This window comes from Diospyros lotus, chromosome 6 (genome assembly GCF_014633365.1).
Source record: "Diospyros lotus cultivar Yz01 chromosome 6, ASM1463336v1, whole genome shotgun sequence".
Lineage (NCBI taxonomy): Eukaryota > Viridiplantae > Streptophyta > Magnoliopsida > Ericales > Ebenaceae > Diospyros > Diospyros lotus.
Genome location: NC_068343.1, coordinates 160,989 through 184,155, shown reverse-complemented (window position 1 = coordinate 184,155; position 23,167 = coordinate 160,989). Strand labels below are relative to the sequence as shown.

Sequence of the window (23,167 nt, the reverse complement as noted above, 5' to 3'; positions counted from 1 at the left end):
CGAGGAATTGTGGAGGATGTTCTGGTACAAATCGATAAGTTCTACTTTCCAGTGGACTTCATCGTTTTGGACACCCAGCCGCATCAGGGGCCTCAACCTCCTGTGCCAGTCATCTTAGGTCGACCATTCCTTGCCACATCAAATGCCATCATCAACTGTAGGAATGGTGTGTTAAAGCTATCTTTTGGGAACATGACTGTAGAAATGAATATCTTTAGGGTAGCCAAACATCAGGACACTGAGAGTGAAGTGGAGGAGGTAGACTTGATCCAAACACTGACCAATGACTGTTTTGAAGAGTTCATGAGAAGACCCAAAGAAGGAAATCAAGATCTTGAAGAAATAAAAGAAGTGGAAGTCATAAGCAAAGAAAGTGAGAAGCCTACATGGATGCCTGGTTTAGAGCCATTAAGAAACTTGGACAGTAAGCTCATGGCTCTTGATAGCCATCAGTCCACGCCTGAGAGAAAGCCATTGCCCAGTGATTTGAAGTATGTCTTTCTAGGAGAAGGGGAAGCATTCCCAGTGGTGATCTCTTCAAGTTTGACACCTCAGCAAGAGCAACAATTGATAGAAGTTCTAAAAGCACACAGGAAGTCATTAGGATGGACCATTTCAGATTTGCAAGGTATTAGCCCTTTGATATGTACTCATAAGATATTCTTGGAAGAAGGAGCAAAACCAGTTAGGCAAATGCAAAGGAGATTAAATCCCAACATGAAAGAAGTTGTCAGAAAAGAAGTGCTTAAGCTATTGGATGCTGAAATAATTTACCCAATCTCTGATTCTAAGTGGGTAAGTCCAACACAGGTAGTACCCAAAAAGTCTGGAGTCACTGTTGTAAAAAATGAGAACAATGAACTGATTCCCACGCGCATCCAGACAGGATGGCGTATGTGCATTGATTATAGAAAGCTCAATTCTGTGACAAGGAAAGATCATTTTCCTTTGCCTTTCTTGGATCAAGTTCTGGAGAGAATAGCAGGCCAAGCCTACTATTGTTTCTTAGATGGCTACTCAGGGTACAATCAGATAGAAATTGCACTAGAAGATCAAGAGAAGACAACTTTCACATGTCCATTTGGGACATTTGCATACAGGCGCATGCCATTTGGGTTATGCAATGCTCCAGCCACCTTTCAAAGGTGTATGATGAGCATTTTCAGTGAAATGGTTGAGCAAATTGTTGAAGTGTTTATGGATGACTTTTCTGTTTATGGAAGTAACTTTGAGGCCTGTTTGGAGAATCTGAAAAAGGTTTTAGCAAGATGTGAGGAAACAAATCTGATACTCAATTGGGAAAAATGTCACTTCATGGTGAAACAGGGCATAGTCTTGGGGCACATCGTTTCATCTAGGGGGATGGAGGTAGACAGATCAAAAATTGAAACAATTCAAAAACTCCCCATCCCTAGGAATGTGAAAGACATCAGAAGTTTTTTGGGACATGCAGGGTTTTATAGGAGATTCATTGCTTCCTTTAGCACTATAACAAGACCCTTGTGCCATTTGTTGTCTCAAGATGTTCCGTTTGAATGGAGTCCTGCCTGTCAAAATGCTTTTGATAAATTGAAAGATGCACTCATTTCAGCACCTATCATTCAGTCCCCTGATTGGTCCCTCCCGTTTGAACTTATGTGCGATGCTAGTGATTATGCGGTAGGAGCTGTGTTAGGGCAGAGGAAGGATAAGAAACCTCATGTGATATATTATGCTAGCAAAACTCTTAATGAGGCACAAAAAGAATTACACCACTACAGAGAAAGAGTTACTAGCAGTTGTCTTTGCCCTGGACAAGTTTCGATCTTACCTCGTAGGGTCACTAGTGATCATTTTTACTGATCACGCTGCTCTGAAGTATTTGTTCACAAAGCAAGATGCAAAACCCCGTCTGCTCCGATGGATCTTACTCCTGCAAGAGTTCAACATTGAAATCAGAGACAAGAAGGGAGTAGAAAATGTGGTGGCTGACCATTTGTCAAGGATTCCAAGTCAAGATCTCACACAATTTGATGAACCAATTCATGACAATTTCCCTGATGAGCAACTGTTTAAAGTAAATGTTATTCGTGCATCATCTGTTGTCCCTTGGTATGCCGACATTGCGAACTACCTGGCAACTGGTCTGATCCCAGACCATTGGAGTAAGCAAGATAGGCATAAATTCTTCAGAAAAGTCAGAACCTTCTTTTGGGATGAGCCCTACCTCTTCAAGTATTGTCCTGACCAAATCATCCGTAGATGCATACCCGATCATGAGCAACAAAGTGTCATCAATTTCAGTCATACTCTTGCATGTGGAGGCCATTTTTCTGTCAAGAAAACAGTTGCAAAAATTTTTCAGAGTGGATTTTATTGGCCGACACTGTTCAAGGATGTGTACAAGTTCTGTTCAAATTGCGATCGATGTCAAAGGTTAGGAAGTCTGTCAAGGAGAAACATGATGCCATTACATCCGATCCAAGTGTTAGAAGTTTTTGACTGTTGGGGTATGGATTTTATGGGCCCATTTGTCAATTCATTTGGTCATGAATATATCTTACTTGCTGTTGACTATGTGTCCAAATGGGTAGAAGCAATCCCGGCCAGAACAAATGACCATAGGACTGTCGTGAAATTTTTGAAAGAAAACATATTCAGTCGATTTGGGATGCCACGAGCAATCATCAGTGATGGGGGTTCCCATTTTTGTAATAAAGTTGTGGCAGGATTAATGAAGAAATATGGTGTACTGCATAAGGTTGCAACACCATACCATCCCCAAACCAATGGTCAAGCCGAGCTAGCCAATAGGGAGATTAAGCGCATATTGGAAAAGACTGTTGCTGCTAATCGTAAGGATTGGTCCTTAAGACTAGTAGACGCTCTTTGGGCGTACAGGACAGCTTACAAAACAATTTTGGGAATGTCTCCCTATAGGCTAGTATACGGTAAATCTTGTCATCTGCCGGTGGAAATTGAGCATAAAGCATATTGGGCAATTCATAAGATCAACAAGAGTCTAACTGAAGCAGGCTTATCCAGGAAGCTCCAATTGAATGAACTTGAGGAAATTCGGAATGAAGCATTTGAAAATGCAAGATTGGCCAAGGTTCGCATGAAAGAGTTACATGATCGGCACATCATTCGAAAAAGCTTTCAGGTAGGGCAACGGGTACTCTTGTATGATTCTCGATTGCATCTATTCCCAGGAAAATTGAAGTCTCGATGGGTCGGCCCCTTTGTAATCAAGTCCATCTCAGGATATGGGGCATTTGAGATAGAAAATCTGGAGTCAGGACAGCTTCTAACAGTCAATGGTCATAGGTTGAAACCATACCAGGGTAGTGTTGAGGAGAATGAAGGAGTTGTGGATTTAGATGATCCATCATCATCTGATGAGTAGGGAAAGTTTCCTATCGTCTGGGAATCTGACGTTAAAAGACCACCTTTCCATTTAGGTTAAATGGATGTTTATAGATCTGAAAAAAAAAAATTTAAAAAAAATAATAAAAAAAATAAATAAAAAAAGGAATAAAATAAAATAAAATAAAATAATAAAGAATTATATATATAAGTTGTTCATTTTCTGCATTACTTAATTAACTTTGATTCAAAGAGTGTTTCTCTGTGTGCAGTCTAAATAAAATTTTTTTGCATACAAGTTCATGCATTGAAGACCACCAGGTATGCCTATCTTCTATCCTTTTATTGTCGATTGAGGACAATGCGCAATTTAAGTTGGGGGGTAAGGTGTACTTGATTTTATTGGTGTTTGAAACTGATCCATTGTGCAAAAAATAAAAAAAATAAAAAAAAATAAAAAAAATTAATAATAATAATAAGAATAAGAATAAAAAAATTAAAAAAAAAACAATAAAATAATAATATAAAAAAAAAAAAATTGAATTGAGAGACAGAATTGACGCTGGTGGTAGCTATCTTTTCTTGGGCAGTGCAATCACACTGCCCTATAAAGGATAAGGCACACTGCCAAATGTTGAAAAATGAGGCACCAAGCGTTGAAAAAGAGACGCCAAGCCTGACCCTGTAATTATGGCATGCCTCGAGCCGAGTGTAAAATAGTGATGGTCATTGCTCTATAAGAGACTCCATATCTGTATAAGGCAAGCCACCCTTCTTGAGCTCAGTCTTCTCTCCTTTGTGTTATTCTCCAATCAGGTACTCTCATCCCTTTTGTAAAGTTTATAGTTCTTTACTTTCTTCTTAGTATAGTTAAAAAAAAAAAAATGGATCTTTATCTCTCAAAAATTCACAAGTACTATCCATCTCTCCCGCAGAATGATTTGAAAAAAATTTATGTTGCTAGGTGTGAAAGACTTAGGTTGTTGATGCTTAATAACATCCCTGAAGATATTCGTTGGCTGATCGAAGCAAAAGTTCGATTAGCTGGTGAAACTTCACCTAGTTTTAAGCATTTTCCAGGCTTAGGGAAGAGTAGTTTTGCGAAGAAAAGAAGAGCGAAAAGAGTGAATGGTTGTTACAAATGTGCTCGATGGACCTGTAACACACGATGCAAATCTGTGGGGTTTACGTCCATAAATCGAGAAGATAAAATTAGTTTCATAAAGGATGGACTGAGTAAGGAGTCTCTGGATGATATCCGATTGACTCTTGAGACGCATCCGTGTGGAATAGTGCAAAGAGAACTTCTTGCTTTATGGACCCAGTTCAGAAGTGACCACCAACGCTATAGTCTTGGGAATCTGACTAAAAACGACCCTGTTTGCCAATCTATAAGAAAATTGGATAGGAAGCTTATCCCCACTTCATAGAAAGTGTTTAAGCCGTTTCTGGACGTAAAACCAGAGGAAGATGTGAGCCACAATCACAACTACTTATATATACACAAGATTTTTGTTTGTATTTATTTCTTGTTGAATTGTTGTATAGCTACTTTTGATCTCCAAACTTCTTTTCAGGACATACAAAAGAAACAAACATGGAAGGGCAGTTCGTTCGTCAAATTAAAACCATATGTGTACTTTGTGGCTCTCAACTTGGGAGTGATATTTGTTACGCACTTGCAGCGAACGAACTTGGTAAAAAATTAGGAGAGAAAAAAATTAATTTGGTATATGGAGGGGGAAGTCGTGGATTGAATGGTTATGTTTCACAAGCTGTACATCTTGGAAATTCATCTGTGGTAGGTATAATGCCAATCCCTTTAGCTGAACCACATATTTCCGGGATTACACGCGGTCAACTTATAGAAACGACTTCTATGTCTGAGCGCATGGCTTGTAAGATTTATCAGTCAGATGCCTTCATTGCTTTACCAGGAGGTTTTGGAACACTTGAAGAAATCTTTTGTATAATCTCCTGGGCCAAGAGTAATCTCCATACCAAACCCATTGGACTTTTAAATGTTAACCATTTTTTCGATGGGTTACTCTCTTTTCTTGATCAGGCTGTGGACCAACAGTTCATTTCTCGTTCAGCAAGAAAGATTCTCATTTCTGCATCCACCATTGATAAGCTGTTAGAGAAATTACATGCTTATGTTCCACAGTACGATCCTCATGAGCCTCGGATAGACTGGTCTAAGGCAATTAGTAACAAGCGCCAAAGGGGTCCGATTAATTTAGATTTATCACTGTGAGAAATGCTCTTTAATAAGATGGCTGAGTAAGGAGTACTTTTTGTACTCTTGAGACGCATCTAGTTATTGTACAACTCGCAGAATTTTTCTTGGTTGTGTTCTTTAAAAAACAAAAAAACAAAAAAAAAAAAACAAAACAAAACAAAACTGTGGAATGTTGTTAGCAAAGTCTTTGATAAGATGGCTGAGTAAGGAGTACTTTTTGTACTCTTGAGACGCATTTTGCTTATCTTATGACTTGCATGAAATTTTTATTTTGGTGTGAAAATATAAATATATATATATGGTGTGCTCATTTGTTGTTTAAGTTTTAGCAGTTCACAGCAAATCTATGGACTTGTGGAGTTACAGGTATTCCTAACAACCCTGATTTATTACTGCAATTCAAGTTGGGGGGTGTAAGGTCTAGTCATGAATCATCTGATTTATATTTAACTGTGAGTTTGTAATTACTAGTTTGTAGTCTTGTGGGAATTGATTGTCTTTATCTACTCTTATAAAAAAAAAAAAAAAAATTATTATGTGTTTTAAATAATGCTATTCCTAAAGCTTTAAAGTTATGCACTGATAGCCGGTTAAGTTTACAATACGAAACATGAATGCATTGATTTCTTATTTGAAAACGTTTATGCATGAGAATAAGTAATTTACATTCATCGAGGATTCAAAATTTAAAAATTGATTATCGGTCATAAAGTCAAAGGTAACAGTAATTAGCTGATTAGTACACTGTATGATCTCTCAACAGAAGTGGAGACAATTACCCAAGTGAGTGTTTGAGCCTAATAACCGTTAATTCTGAGTGAAATAACACTTACTCTAAATATGTTTTATTGTTTATCTTATCTTTTCAATGGCTTCAAAACATCAATTTGCTTTGAATGTCTAGTATGATAGCGGATAAGTTTGACTGGTTTCAAACTCTGAATTAGATGACTGAGTATCATCGTTTTGTAGAAGCATGATAGAGGGATCAATTTCTTTCATTTTGAGCTTATTAAACCTTTTTCTTTCTTTAAATTAACCTCCTTTGCTATCCCATTTGAGCCATTTGTAGTATAATTTCTTTCGTTACCCTCGTTTGGTGTGATTTTGAGAATTAGTCTGTTTATCTATTTTCATATTTAAAGAAAAAAAAAAGAAAAAAGAAAAAAAGAAGAAAAAAAAAAGGTGAAAAAAAAAAGGGGGAAAATTCTCTTAACTATTCAGCATAACTGTTTCAAAAGAAATGGTAAAAAAAAAAAAAAAAAAAATCCCGACACACCCTTTGCACACTCTACCTTTTCTTTGACAACCCGTATTAACCTTATAGCCCCATTACAACCCAGTCTGGTCCCTTTTGATGCTATAAATCATGTGATCTCAGAATTCGAGTTTGGAGTAGGGAATCATGTTTAAATTCAGAAGTTACTCATCTAGAGCATTATTCCAATCATGAAGCTATGTCAATTTCCTTATTCTTTCATGAAAATACGTTCCTTGTATTTGGGATGGCACCGAGTTTTGAACTTGTTCTGCATTTACTCTTATAACGGTGCACCCCCTTGTGTGTACACCTGAGGAATCCTTTTTATTGGAGAGAAAATCCATAGTGAGATTTGAAGTCAAAACTTCGAGGGAGTAAGTCTGTGTGTTGGTTATCCTAATTTCCATTCCTGAGATTGTATGACCTTTAACCAAAAATCTGATTTAGAATGCTAAATTATTTATTTAATTTTATGCATTTCGGTTTCGAATTTGAAATTTTTACATTCATACAGTTATTGTGAATAAAGTTTGGCAGGTGTATAATCTGATTGCTAAGGGACTAGCAATGTTTAAGTTGGGGGGTATGATTAGTGGTTAATTTTATAAAAATTTTGTTATAATTATACCCTTCTTTTGATCTTAAAAATAGTTTAAATTAGATATTAATATATATTTTATGGTTATATGCAAGTTTAAATTGAAAAATGAATGAAATGAAATTTTAAAGTAAAATTTAATAATAATAATAATATTATATAAAATTATATATAATACATATATATCATTATATGCATTCATGTAATATATATAATATAATATAATATATATATATGTGCCATGTGTAATACATATATATAATATATAATTTATTAATAATATTAAATTATTTTTATTTTTTTTAGGCATGAAGAATTAAAGCCCATGAAGATTTAAAGTCCATGAAGAATTCAAATCCATGAAGAAATCAAGCCCATGAAGAAATCAAGCCCATGAAAAATTAAAGTCCATGAAGAAATCAAATCCATGAAGAAATCAAGTCCATGAAGAATTCAAGCCTATGAAGAATTAAGACCCAATTTGAGCAACCCATGGAGAATATTATTTGGAGAAGACCCAAGGATTATTTTTAATCCTAATGAAGATTAAAAACCAATTTATAGAAATCTATTTTTATTTTGTATGTGAGAGCTTTATTAGGTGTGTTTTTTAGCTAAAATCCATTTAACTATTAGGTGGATATTATAGCTAAAATCCATTTAACTTTATGAATGCTTTATTAGGTATGTATTTTAGCTAAAATCCATTTAATATTAGGTGTGTATTATAGCTAAAATCCATTTAACTTTAAGTGTGTGAGTGCCCATTAGATATAATTATGTCTAGTTGAATAATTGAAATTGTGTGGTTTGTATTGCATCTTGTGGCCTATAAATAGATCACTTGATTGCATTTGTAAGTGTGATTATTATTCTTGAATCAAAGTTTAGTTATTTCCTTAGAATTCTCTCTTTGAGAATTGCTTTTGTTCTCTCTCATTTTCTTTAGTATTTTCTCTTGTGATCTTACTTTCTTCCTTTCTTCCTTTCTTCTTTTAAATTCTTATGTCATTTATTATTACTTTATTATTCACCACCTAAATGGACGGTTAGTTTATGCCTTTAAATTCTTGCAATTTTAATTCTTGTCATTTAATTGTTCACCGCCTAAATGGACGGTTAGTTTATGCCTTTAAATTCTTGCAATTTTAATTCTTGTATTTTAATTATCTACCGCCTAAATGGCCGGTTAGTTTCTTCTATTTTAATTCCTGTCATTTAAATTCTGTTATTTAAATTATGTCATTTAAATTGTTGTCAATTAATTTAATAGAGATGAGTAGCTAAATCTAATCTTGGGTTAAGGCAAGGACAGTGTCTAACGCCAATGATTCCCAAAGAAAGCTACGCTTTAAATGAGTAACATTGGTTTAAACTTCAATATGAGTGTGTTTTGATTATTGAAAAATCACTAGGTTTGGATTGGAGCGTAAGCCTAACTTAGAGCTTTCATGTCACGCATGAGAGTTACTAGAACTGGAAACGCTATCATACCCAAACCCGGATGATTAATTTAGTTGTTTTGTGTATTAATTGTAATTAAATTTATGGTAGTTTTTTAAATTAGAATCCCGCATATCATGTATGTGGATTGCTTAAACTAAAGCTATCATTATCTTTAATTGCATTTAATAACAAATCCTCATATATGAAATTAAATTAATGTTGCTAATCTTTTATGCTAATATTTGGGAATCAACGGGTTGGCACTGAAATTGTCTTAACTCAAGTACTTTCCAATTTCATATTCTCACGTTTAGTATTTATTTCAACTTCTGTCTTGCTTTATTTTCTAGTATTTGTTATCTAAAAAAATTATAAAAAATCATGTTATCAATCCATCTAAATGCGTGTGCGTGTGTGTGACATTCTTTTTTTTCTTTTGCCATAAATAAATCTCTCAGTGGACGACCTGGACTTATCCAGAAAGTATAAATTTAAATTTGAACTACAACTGCACTCGTACACTGACGAGTATAAACCTCTCGCCTAAATAAATAAATAAAATATAAAATTTTTATTGTGTTTTGTTTTGTGTTTTAATTGCAGGGTGAGAGTGCAGCCATAAATCAACACATAACGTATCGAGCACAACCTGCTGGGCTATGGCCACCTCGTCCCGCATCAGGCGCTCCTAGGGTACCCTTTATTTCCGCGCAAAATAATAAGTGCGCTAAGAATATATATATATGAGCATCATGTACATGTATGCATCATGCATGCATTTACCAGCAATGTAAAATTTAAATTCTCGTTCTCAATATACATTTAATACCATTGAAGAATGTTATGGCAAAAATTGTTATTTTTCTACCATACAATCGCTCTAATACATTAAGTAAATGTTTAATTAATATTAATAAAAATTTTCGGATGGGTACTGTAGCGGGGTACTATACGGATACGGTATGGTACTGTAGCAAGATACTGTATGTATACTGTACGAATACGGTATCATACTATAGCGAGATACTATATGGTATTGTATCGAGATACTGTATAGGTACTGTATGGTACTGTATCGAGATACTGTATTGAGATACTATGTAGGTACTGTATGGTACTGTATTGAGATACTGTATAGGTACTGTATCAAGATATTGTATAAGTACTATATTGAGATACTGTATAGGTACTGTATGGTACTGTATTGAGATACTGTATAGGTACTGTATTGAGATACTGTATAGATACTATATGGTACTGTAGCATCCGAATTTTTTCACACATTAACTTGATATTTTTCCACAATTTCATGGGACATTCGGGTATAGACATTAATTATCCAGACATCATTCACATATAAGATATACCAATAAATACACTACAATGAGCAATGAAGGTGAACAAACTCCCATCATAATGGAGGTGAAAAATGCCATTCACAGAATAATATTGGAGTGAATCAAACCCCTTTTGAGACATCAAATAGACTCACAATATTTAAGAATTTTATACCATGTAGATAGAAAAAATTTAATAGAGATGCTACACATGGAAGGGGAGAAAAATAAAAGAAGAAGAAGAAAGGATACTTGCCTGAGGATGAATAAATCAAGATGAAGCACCCGCACAGAAGCTCCAATTGCCACAGAAAATTTAACAGAATAGAAGCAGTAGAGAAGAAAAAGAATGCGTATTAGATGAGGAAGAAGAAGAAGAAGAAGAAGAAGAAGAAGAAGAAGTCGGGAGGGAGAAGAAGAAAAGGAGATAAAGAGGAAGAAAAAGAATGTGTAAAAAAAGAAGTGAAAGAAGAAGTAGGAGTAAAAGGAAAAAGAAGAAGTAAAAGGAGGAGTGAAAGAAGAAATGAGAAGTAAAAGAGGGAGTGAAAAACAATAAAGAAGAAGTGAAAGAAAAGGTGAAAGAAGAAAAAGAAATGGGGGTTGGGAAGTAATGATGCGTAGATGGTGGATTTTTTTTTTTTTTTGTATTGGGCTTAAGCCCAAATAAATGGCCCATCTTCTATTTTCTTAAAGGCCCAAGCCCAACTCTTAGCCCATTTGCCTTAAATAAATTGAAGCCCAACTCATTATCCCATCCATTTAATTTAAACCCATACATACAAGCCCATAGATCTATTTCAACATTAAGAATCAAATTTGCTCAACTTATATAATAACTAAAATAAGTTAATATATCATTCTAAAATTTTAAACCCAATAATAGGTCGTTACAATATATTATATATAAAGTAGAAAGTTAAACACCCATATTATTATTTTAGAAAATGTTATGTTTGCAGACAATTTTGACTAATCATGTGTGATACATATAAATTTATAATTATTATATTTAAAATTATTATAAATTTTAACGTATTAGAAAAATTAATTATGAATCTTATTGTGATAAAGTATTTCATTCCTTATTATTCCTTATTATGTGTAGTGTTTGTTAATTAAGATATAAATTAAAAAAATAATATATAAAAAATATTTTATATTTTTATATTTTTTAATATATTTATTAAATTTATTTCTTGATTTTATGAAATAAATTATATAATTTTTTATTTAATATTTTTTAAATATACTTATCTTTTATCCACTTACGTATATCTTAAATTTTATAAATAAAAAAATAATGTATATATTATTTAATATATTTTAAAAAATTTAATACAAATTTTAAAATATTTTTTAACTTATTTTAATTTAACAATATTTTAAATTTATATTACACAATTTTATTTTACTCAGCACCCAAATAAATACACGAATGGATCAAGGAGCGATGTTGGTCAGTTTCCAGGAAACCGGCCGCACACGTTCAATCTGCCCGATGTCCTTTCTTTATTGTCATTTTTCTCTTTTTCATTCACAAACAAGAGATGCAATCTCGCTGTTAACCGACGTCTCTTGAATCTGAAAGATCCCGTTTTCAAGTTCTTCCTTCGTTTTCTACTTTGGCCTTCTGATTTGAGCATTCTTGAATTGGCTTACTGGTACTCACGCATTAAGGTATAGCTTTGAACCGTTCTTAGTTTTTTCGTTTACTTCTTCTTCTTCTTTTATTTATTTTTTTGGAGGGACGGGGGGGTGGGGGGTGTTGGTAAGACTTTGTTTGATTTGGGTAACAATTACGTGATGGGTTTTGCTTCCGGTATTAATTTTATACTTCAAAATTGAAATGTTAATTGTTTGTTTTTGAAGTTAATTCATGCTGGATTCGAAATATTGACAATCCCTAGCTGGGGTTCGACGGGCTTTTAGCTATTTTTATTGAGATTTTCAGTCGTTCATTCTTTCCGGGTTTTCTTTGGTGAATTCGGTATTCACTATCGTCGTCTGTGAGGCTGAACTTGATGGGAAAGAGTTGATAATGATGCCCAGGTATTGAAATTTATTGACAATTGCGAGTGGGTATTGAAGTTGAACTTCAGTTCCATCTTACTGGATCTTCCTCTCATTGTGGTTCTTCGGATTGGTAGCTGAACCACGACCAGGAGAACTATGAAACTGTCTAGGGAAGAATTACACACTGATGGAGAAGGAGAGGGAGAGGATATGGATTTGGAACGCAGTACTCTGAAGGAAAACTCTCTTTCCGCGAGTCAATTTCCTGATGTTGTGAGGGATAGAGCCTATATTTTTGATGGAGAAGGGAATTATTATATCAAGGAATGGGATCTTGTAGAGGGAAGCGGCAAAGAATTTTGTTGGTACCATGTGCAGCTTCCAAAAGGGAACCAGAAGTTGTCACAATCCGCACAATATCTCATTGATCTTCTTTGCCCTCCCCTGAAACTCCAGGACATCCTCTCACTTGTCAGCAATGGACCCTTTTGCGGGCATGTAGATGGTGCTCTTGTTTTCAGGGTTAATTCACCAGGCCCCGCCTCTGGGAAATTTACAATCAGAATTGCAGCAAGAGTTACTGAGAATTCGGTAATTACAGTCTCATTGGGCCGTGTCCCTAGATTAGGTTTCTCTCCCATGGGTAACTCTATTCTTTCAGATATTCCAAGGATGGAGAGATCCAGTCTTGTAAAAGGTGAGAGGCAGCATGGGGGTGAGACTGTGATTAAGGAGCATGTTCTTGAATTTTTATTGACCATGAACCATTCTGAGGGAGCTGATAATCCTGTGCCAAAATCTGTCTCGAATCTTGTTGTTCACATCATTGACACACATGTTGATCAGCTCCAAGACATTGTGACTAAGCTAGAGATTGAGCTTGATGCAGTGGAGTTTGAACTGGATAGAGGTAAAAATTTTATATCAAATTTAGCAGGTGGAGTTGATTCATCTCTTCCCCCCCCCCCCCCAAAAAAAAAAAAAAAAAAAAAAATCCCCAGGGTTGCATTGCACTCTTTATTTTATTTTTAAAATATTGAAGTAATAAATGGATATTTATGCTGAAGTAGCGATCAAGTTTTTGTTTACTTGAAATGATGACTTTTTAGTGCATGATTCATTATGCCCTTGCCATCCACCAGAACCTCTAATCTATACTCTTGCCCTGTTGTATTGTATGCCTAGGTTTGATGCGACAATTGCATAATTATCTCATATTGTACTTATCATTTCTTGTCATTCCATTTTGATATTTGAGATTAGATCAAAGCAAGTCCTAGTCATTAGGTTGTTTCCTATGCATATCAACGTCTGCAAATACTGGGGCTTGATGTACAACTACATCTATATTCTGATATGCTTCTTGTGGAAACTGGGAATGAAACAAAGAATTCCCTTTTAACTTTTTCTTTCTACTCGAGCATCCCTTTAACTTAAGCTGCGCTGAAGTTAAATACTTTGGTTAATGGCATTTTATTCTGATCTCTTTCTTCCTAAGGAGTCCGAACTGTTTGTACTTTGTAGGGGCATGCTTAAATTGTGAAGGATGAATTGTTAGTACTGCCGTCTTGACATTTAGGATGCAGCATGCTGTACGCTAGATAGTTTGATGAATTATCTAATTGGCATTACAAAATGATGCTTTGTCTAGCTTCTTGTAATGCATTCATTCATTTAGCTAGCTTTTCTCAGTGCCATCCAATTCTTTCTGTGTGCAGTTTTCAAAGTAATATTCCATGTTAATTTAAAACTTGCTACTACTATTATTTTCTCTTTTGGTGGCGGTGTTTTCTTTTTTCTCCTAAGGTTACTTTGGATGGAGGTATTTCAAATGATGACATTTGAAATTTGAAATTTGAAGTTTTAAGTGTTTGGATAACTATTTTACATGAGAATTTCAAATTTCATCATTTTAATATATATTATACATAAATACATGTAAATGCATTCTAATTATACATATGTATGTATTTGTAAACTTACATACATTCGTATCTATGTGTGTGTTATGCATATGTAAATATATATGTTGTGCATATGTAAAAATATATACATGCAAATACCTATGCACACATATATATGTAAATAGTACATGTATATAATAATATTCATACATACATATTCATATATATAATATGTATACATACATATGTATTATGCATAGTACATATATATATGTATGTTTACAAATATGTACATATGTTAATACATGTTACATAATATATAACATATGTGCTTATATATATGTCTATATATACCTATATATAAATGTTAGTTACATAGACAGACATACATATATTTATACATATGTACACGTATGCATATATACATATTGTGTATAAATATATACTATATATGTAATTTTTTTAATAAATATACTTTTAACAAATATACGTATAAAAGCAATTGTTATTAATGAATGAGAATAAAATATTTTAGTTCAAATGAGACGACTCATGGAGTTGTTTGAAATCCTTCCATTTTTTAAGTCCAAAATCCACAATTGATTTGGACAAAATCCAAATCCTTCCTATAAAATGGTTGCCAAACATTGGATTTGGGACGGGGTCATGTTTTATTTTCATTTTTTCTTTTTCCTTTAATTATTTATTGAACCATTTATTTAGTTGAGAGATTTAGATGAGCAGGAAAACTTGAATTAATTTTTCATTTAATCGTTTTAATTATTTAATCATAAATGTGTACCTGGTAGTGCGATAAAAATAATTATGTAATTATTTTTTATTCATTTAATCATTCAATTGAGAGATTCAAACGAGCATTACTTTTTTTCCATTTAATTATTTTATTCAATTGAATCCTTTTGAGTATTTCCTTTAATTATTATTTTTTCATCTATCCATTTTATTGAATTGTTTTATATCAAAATAAATTGAGCCTTGGGTTTAAATATTTATTTAAAATGCTTAGTCAATCCTTTCTAGTCATCTTATGTAGGTACAACATAGCAAGAAAATATTAACCAAGCACTTGCCCTTAACACTGATAAGCACAGCTCATCAAAGAAAAAAAAACATTAATAAGCACAACAATACACTTGGCTACCAAACACTGCTTTTAATGCACAACACAACAGCCACAATACAACAAAGCTATATCAAATAGGCCCCAAGCAAACCAGCTGACATTGACTCTGATACATGTATTGTTCCTACATTCTCTTTGGAACGTGTACTACACTACAAAGCTAATTCTGGTATTGGAAGATTCTGCACCTTACACTTCCAATTTTGGACCCACACAGATTGCAAAATGGTTTATTAACATATTCAGATGACTTCGGTTCTTTTTGAATTGTACCTTTGTGGCCAATCATGGTACTTGTATCAAAGCATGTTTAGCATCATTCTAGTTGTTTTTCATCTCTATAGGCTAATCATCTGTATTAAGGCATATGTGCTATAGATATTTTATTTATAGGTAAATTTCATGTGACACCCTTGAGGTTTGGAAAAAAAAAAGCACTGGCCACCCTTGCATTTTCGTAAATGACACAGATTTCGTGGCTTTTATGAATGCGGATCACTTTCCCCCTGTTGTTAACAAATGATAACGTTTTTTTCAGATCCCCAGAATGCCCCCTCTCCCCTTCATTTCTCTCTGTAATTATATGGAAAAAAAAATACTAGCGGTGACCAGCCACCACCATGGCCTTCACCAATGCACCAAACCAGAAAGAAACCATTGCTATAGATATTTTATTTATGGGTAAATTTCACGCTACACCCTTGAGATTTAGCAAAAAAGCACCAACCACCCTTGTATTTTCATAAATACAAAAGAGTTCTTGACTTTATTGCTGTGAATCACTTTCCCCCCATCGTTATCAAATGACTGTAAACTTTTTTTTCCAAATTCCCGAATGCTCCCCCTCTCCCCTTTGCTTCTCTCTCTGTAATTATATGGAAAAAAAATAAAAAATACTAGTGGTGACTGGCCACTACCACAGCCTTCACCAATGCTCCAAACCAGAAAGAAACTAATAACTGAGAGAGAGAGGGAGGCAGGATCCTGCTGCTGCTGTGAAATTTCTTCCCTTTCCTTTCTCTTTCCCTCCCTCCCTCTTTTTTGTCTTTTGCTTCCTGCTGGCACTGAACCCCATTGTGATGGTTGTTTGTGGACCTAGTTTTTGAAACCCATTGTGATGGGGTTGCAGCCATTGGCTCAGTGATAGCCAAACCTTTGGCCATCACCAAGGGAGGGAGGGAGATGAAAATGAACCTCCATGAGAATGATATCGCTGAGAGGAGAGATGATGGGATTTGCCATGAGAGAGAGCAAAAAGGAGAGACGGTGACAGTTGATTGAGAGGGAGGGACATAATGGTCAATTCTTGTGTTCAGTTAATGGCAAGGGAGGTCGGAGTTAATTCCAAAAACGTGGGGGTGGTCGATGCTTTTTCACCAAACCTCTGGGCTGTTGCATGATGACTGATTGGGAGGGAGGGAGGAAGGGAGACAGGAGCAAAATGGTCAATTCTTGTGTTTGGTTAATGTCATGGGAGGTCGGTGTTAATTCTGAAAAGGTAGGGGTGGTTGGTGGTCGGTGCTTTTTCGCCAAACCTCTTGGGCATTGCATGAAATTTATCTTCTATTTATTGAAGTGGAAAAAGTAATCAGATCAGGGCCTTTGACATTTTTGTTTTCAACTTTGCCTATTGCATTGCAAATTTGCAACATATTGTGCTGCTTTTCAGAATTTGTGTCACTTTAGAATAATTTAGAGTGAGCATTTAATGACTTTGTAGTTCCTCACTGTTGGGACAGAATGTAAGAGAGATCCTTCCAGTGCTTCCCCAACCAAAGAACTGAGTGTTAAACGAAAATTTTGTGATTCAATCTCCTAAAATTATCCTGAAAGATATATCCCACTCTCGGGTGTTTTTTTTTTTTTTTTTTGGGGGGGGGGGGGGGGGGGGATGCAGCTTCTCTGCTTTTGGAACATATAGTATGTTTACCCTTCCCATCCTAAGATAATGCAATAGTTCAGATCTGACTTTCTACTTTACATAACAATTAAAAGAAATTATATGATTAAATTGAAAAGAAAAGAAGGATTCTGGTTTCCTATCAATTACTTTTTTGATTACTCAACTTCAACACCTTTTGCATCCCATATGCATTGTTTTTATTATTTGGCTTTCTACATTTCCAATCCTAGTGCATCACTTTCACTTTTACCAGGTGGTTTAATGCTTGATCCTTTCCACTTGATTGCAGGTGGTTTTGCCTTGAAAAAACAAATGCTAGATGATAGAAGATTCCCAAAAATGCACCTAGACTTACAGCGCCTCTTGCAGGTAATTTATTGGCCCTTGTCATGTCTTAAATGGCGCAAAGAGAGGAAGTGGAGGAAAGATTTCAGAATGTGGAAGTAATGGTCATGGATTAATCATGGTGTGCATGATACTTTTATGTATGTTAGCCTGTGATAAATTGCTTTAAAGAAGAAGGCTGAAATTTTGAGTGTGTTAAGTCTATTTAAAAGAGGCATAATGTCCAAGTCAATGTCCTTTTACCAAAGTATCCTGATGGCTTTTGATAAGGGGACCAAATCTATGGGAGACAATTTATGTGTTGTGTTGATAAAAATTACGGAGATCAGCAAATTTGACCATTAGATCTAAATTTCTTCAATACATTGTGTTGTATGCTTGTAATGTTTCCTAGTTTTTGTCATCCAAAAGAAAAAAAAAAAAGAAAGTGATCAGTAGAATTTATCATAATTTATTTATGTGAAGTTTTGTCATGTATGAATCAAATGATTATGAAATCAAACATGGTGCTACTTATTGTTTTGGTTTTCATAGGAACCTTATGCCTTCTTGCCTGCAGGTGATTGCGCATGGGGAGCAAGTATTTCCTCGAGTCAAGGAAAAGTGTTTTTCAAAACATTGGTTTGCTCATGAAGACATTAGTTCTCTTGAAGAGTTAATTGGACGCCTCAGGAGGCTAAAGGAGAATGTTGGGTTTATAGCCAATCGTGTCACCGCAATCCAGGCTGGTCTAGATAGTTGGCAGGCGGAACAAATAAATAGGAAACTGTACTACCTGTCTTTCCTTTCAATCATATTCCTCCCTCTATCCGTAATAACTGGAGGTTAAAATCTTTCTATGCAACTACTTCTCTAAGCATTTTGCATCAAAATTGATCCTTTCTATCAAGTGAGAATTATATATGTTGTGTTCTTTAAACAGTGTTTGGGATGAATGTTGGAGGAGTTCCTTGGACAGCACAGAAAGACCCAAAGCTGAGGGATGGCTTCCGCAATGTCATGATGCTCTGTGTTGCAATGCTTCTTTTTGTCCTTTTATGCTTCAGCATCCCAGCTCTCTATACTCGTATAGCTGCTTGGAGGAGAAAAAAAGCTTTGAGGAGAAGCTGGTCTCTCAACAGGAAATCCCTTCTTAGGAGAACCCTAGGAGGTGGAGAAAGAGGAGGTTACCTCCGGCTCTAAAGAAACAATAAGGGGCAACTCTGTTTCATGGTACATGCTTTGCTTCTGTTATCTTTCTGCAACACACAAAATACATGTTTTGTGGTCTCTTCATTGTTATGTGTTTTGTTCTCTCTGGAATAGTATCATTTCCTTTTCAAGGTATACTTCCCTGGACTTAGTCAGCAATTTGCTAACACTCCCCTTGAAATGAGAGGCCATGTTATGCACTCATTCTCATTTGGTATTGCTCTGTTGTATGTAAACAGCTTAACCTATTGTATATGGGATTTTTTCATTCAATTCTATAACATGTACAATGAGATCGTACAATGATGATTTGTGTTAAACCCAATTTACTTTTGATTTACCTTTTCAGAAATTTGCTTATATGCGTTCTATGTTTCTGAACATTATAGGTGGTTATACTTGTAAATTGTCCTCTTAGTTTATATGGATATTTCTATCTGGTCATGCCATAGAGAAACCATCAAAGCAGTTCAGTGGCTGCTATGTAAAATGGTATGTTTTCAGGCTGTAGTGTTGTTATCTGCTTTTGACATGTACATGATTCTCAATGATATCCCCTTAGAATACCATTTCCTTCACATCACTTTCCAAGCACACAGCCATTAGACGAAAAAGAGTACTTGTTGCCGCCAAGGTGGCTCTGGGCAGAGTCAAGCTTGAACAAAAACCAGAAGTAAAAACCAGAAGTTTTTGAGTTCAAGTGTTGTGCCCTGCATGGGATTTGGTTAGCTTCCTGCCATGCTTAAATGGACTTTTAAGGGCAGAGGGGTTAATGATGATGTGACTGATGGCCCATCTATGATTATCAACAGTGGCCTGAACTATCCTTGTGTGCAGCGTAAGCAATGGAGATGAAGATTGTTCCATACCAGATTGTCAGGGCTCCCAATGGGAATGCTTGGATGGAAGCCAATGGACAACAATATTCCCAAGCCAAATTGGTGCCTTTGTCTTAACCAGGATGAAAGAAACTGCTGAGTTATACCTTGGAAAGACAGTTATAAAAGTTGTGATCGCTGTACTGGCTTATTTCAATGATGGTCAGAGAAGAGACAAGCAACAAAGGGTGCTGGGCGAATTGCCAGCCTCGATGTTCAGAGAATCATTAATGAGTTTACTGCTGCTGCATTTTCACATCATTTGAACAGGAAGGAAGGTCTTGTATCAATTTTGACCTTGGTGGTGGAACCTTTGCTGTTTTAATTTTTGAGATTTCTAATGGTGTTTTTGAGGTAGCAGCAATTCGTTCACTTCTTGTTTTGGTGCATCCACAGTAACTCTTTCATTCGTAGATCAAAGCAACAAATGGCAATACACTCTTGGGAGGAGAGGACTTTGACTATGCTCTTTTGGAATTCCTAGTGAATGAGTTCAAAAAAACTGAGGGAATTGATCTATCAAAGGATAGGCTTGCTCTCCAGAGGCTCGAGGAAGCTGTTGAGAAGGCTAAGATTGAATTATCATCAACATCCCAGACTGAGATAAGCTTGCCATTTATCACAACCAATGCCTCTGGAGAAAGCACTTGCATGTCAGATTGACCAGATTGAAGTTCGAAAAATTAGTTAATCCCTAGATTGATAAGGCAAGTTCTCCATGCAAGAACTGTTTGAACAATGCTGACATAACAACCAAAGATGTGGCTGAGCTTCTTTTTGTGGGAGGAATGGCCTGTGTTCCAAAAGTGCAGGAAGTGGTTTCAGAAATATTTGGAAAGAGCCCAAGCAAAGGGGTGAACCATGATGAGGCAGTTGCCATGGGAGCTGCTATCGAGGGTAGTATTCTTCGTGGGGATGTTAAGGAGTTGCTCCTGCTAGATGTCACTCCAGTCTCACTTGGTATTGTGAGGCTAGGTGGTATCTTCACCATGTTGGTCAACAGCAAGACAACCATTCCAACAAAGTAAAGCCAGGTGAGACCTCAACCCTCAATTTCCAATACTAGTGCTCTCCTTGTTAATTTGAGATTGATTGTTGTTGTTGGGAGTGGGCAATTAATGCTTGAATATCTGCATTAAAATGAACTAGTGGTGGCTATAAACTATAAAGAACAAATTGGACATTAACTGATGGGACTCTGCCATACTATTTCCTGGTATTTCTGTAATTCTGAATGTTATTTGTTGTGTCGTGTTATTAAAAGCAAATGACAACCAAACACAAGTGATTATTAAGGTACTGCAAGGTGAATGTGAGATGGCAGCTAACAGTAAGATGCTCGGTAAGTTTGGACTTGTTGGTATTCTACCAACTCCTGCAGGCATGCCCCAAATAGAAGTGAAATTCAATATTGATGCCAACAGGATTGTTACTGTCTCTGCAAGAGACAAGGCCACCGGGAAAGAACTGCAGATTACTATTCATTCTTCTGGAGGTTTTTCAGAAGATGAAATTGAGAAACTAAGATGCATGCTCAGAAGGACCAGGACAGAAAAGCTTTGATTTAATCTAAAAAATATTGCAGACACCCACCATTTACAGTATTGAGGAAAGCTTGAGTGAGTGCGGGGATATTCCAGCTGAGGTGGCTTCAGAGATTGAGTCTGCCATTGCAGGCTTTGGAAATGCAATGGATAGGATCACATCGACGTGATCAAAGCCAAGCTTGATGCTGCAAATAAGGCTGTTTCAAAGATCGGACAACACATGCCCGGAGGTGCCAGTGGAAGTTTTGCGTCTGGAGACTGAAGAGGGTGGTGAGCAGGCTCCTGAGGCACAGTATAAGGAGGTAAAGAAGTAGGCGCCGAAGCAGTTAGAAATTGATGGTGAATATCTTGTACGAGATGATATTTCAATTTATTATTCATTTTATTGGGTATGTTCTCGTCATATAATGTTTTGCATCCAAAACTTGAGCATTTGGTATGGTAGAAGGTCCTAGTTTATTACCCTCGATACTTATTCAAAACTCTACTGATGAGTTGAAACTTCTACAGGAGATTTCCTGCTAAATCTGATGTTACTCTTGTTTGGTCGTGGTATTTTTAAGAATTACTCTGGACTAGTTCAAACTTACCGCCTAATGCTTCTTGGTAAGTCCTACGTTTTCTGGGGAACTATGCGTCGTGCTTCCAAATCTTATTCTAAAACAACAAAGCTTTTACCCTACTTAGGAGTGGTGTTAATTTGATCAGGCAAGTGTTACATTACTGTCTTATCTTTTATCCCGGCTTAGGACCAGGAGTCCACAGATAAAAAATGAAGTTTCATGTTAAGGTGAAAAGGCCAGATTTTTGGACTTAATTAATATCACGATGATCTCCGTGCTTGTGTCACAGTCGTTTAGCTTCTAGACATGATAGCGACCCATAAATCTTGGGTCAAGGACAGGCGGAGCTCTTGGACCCTCGTTATTAGAAGTGTGTAAACGGTGTTGACGAATTGATCAAAATTTAATAATTGAAAAAATCAAACTAGTGTATATATAAAATTAAACTGAAGTGACCGAATAAACTCAAAAATTGAACTAAAAATTAAAAAAATCAAACAAAATTTATAAAAATTGAACCAGGTAGCTCATATATTTAAAAATGAGTTTAATCCGATGGTTGATTTTTTTTATAAATGTAAAAATTAATTTTATTATCAAAAACTTCAAAACTTATTTATGAAAAAACATTGTCAGTCACCATTCATGGTAGATTTTAACGATCGAAATTGACCATCAGATTTGCTTTGACTCAGTGATCCACATATCCAAACATTAAAAGAATTTAATGGTCGAATTTCAATAGATCTAAATTTTAATGTAAAATACTTAGTCACAAAAAATGTGGAGAGAAATGACTAATGCCCTGAGAAACACAGTAAATGTAGTGCTTGGAGAGACAAATGATAGAGCCCTTAACCTTAAGGAGTATTGGTGGTGGAACGAAGAAGTGCAATTGAAAATTAAAAATAAGAAAAATTATTATAAGGCTGTATATCAGTGCAAAATGAAGAAAATCAAAAAATTTATAAAGAATCAAAAAAGGCAACAAAAAAAGCTGTTAGTGAAGCAAGGTCAAAAGCATACGAGAATCTATATAAACGACTTGATATAAAAGATGGAGAAATGGATATATATAAATTAGCTAAAGCAAGAGAAAGAAAAATAAGGGATTTAAATCAAGTGAAATGCATAAAAGATGAAAATCAAAATGTATTAATGAATGAGGGAACGATTAAGGAGAGATGGAAGGAGTATTTCACAAAATTATTCAATGATGATGGCGACACAAGAGTTAGGTTGGGACATCTTAGTAACTCCGAAGGGAATGTGAGTTATACATTTTATCGACGCATAAGTTCAAATGAAATAAGGCAAGCATTAAAAAAGATGAAAAATCATAAGGCGGTGGGACCGGATAATATACCAATAGAAGCATAAAAATGCATGAGAGAAGAGGGTATCTCCTGGCTAACAAAATTATTTAACGCGAATCTTAAATAAAAAAAGA

General features: G+C 35.4%; 1 protein-coding gene and 1 pseudogene across 5 annotated transcripts; both read left to right on the top strand.

The window, feature by feature from the left end:
* Positions 1-11,673: 11,673 nt before the first annotated feature.
* LOC127803327 (uncharacterized) lies at positions 11,674-20,948 on the top strand. Of its 5 annotated transcripts, none has more exons than XM_052339459.1 (6): positions 11,674-11,906; positions 12,099-13,152; positions 17,483-17,562; positions 18,098-18,362; positions 18,461-18,750; positions 19,567-20,948. In XM_052339459.1, the coding sequence occupies exons 2-5, from the start codon at positions 12,399-12,401 to the stop codon at positions 18,718-18,720; spliced, it is 1,359 nt and encodes a 452-aa protein (XP_052195419.1). In that variant the 5' UTR covers positions 11,674-11,906; positions 12,099-12,398; the 3' UTR covers positions 18,721-18,750; positions 19,567-20,948. The 5 variants fall into 5 exon arrangements, with proteins under 5 accessions (XP_052195419.1, XP_052195421.1, XP_052195420.1 ...); XM_052339461.1 differs by lacking the exon at positions 19,567-20,948 and adding an exon at positions 19,119-19,560; XM_052339460.1 differs by lacking the exon at positions 19,567-20,948 and having other exon boundaries at positions 12,099-12,278; positions 12,361-13,152; positions 18,461-19,063.
* On the top strand, positions 19,468-21,468 carry LOC127803615 (heat shock 70 kDa protein, mitochondrial-like; annotated as a pseudogene).
* Positions 21,469-23,167: the final 1,699 nt, after the last annotated feature.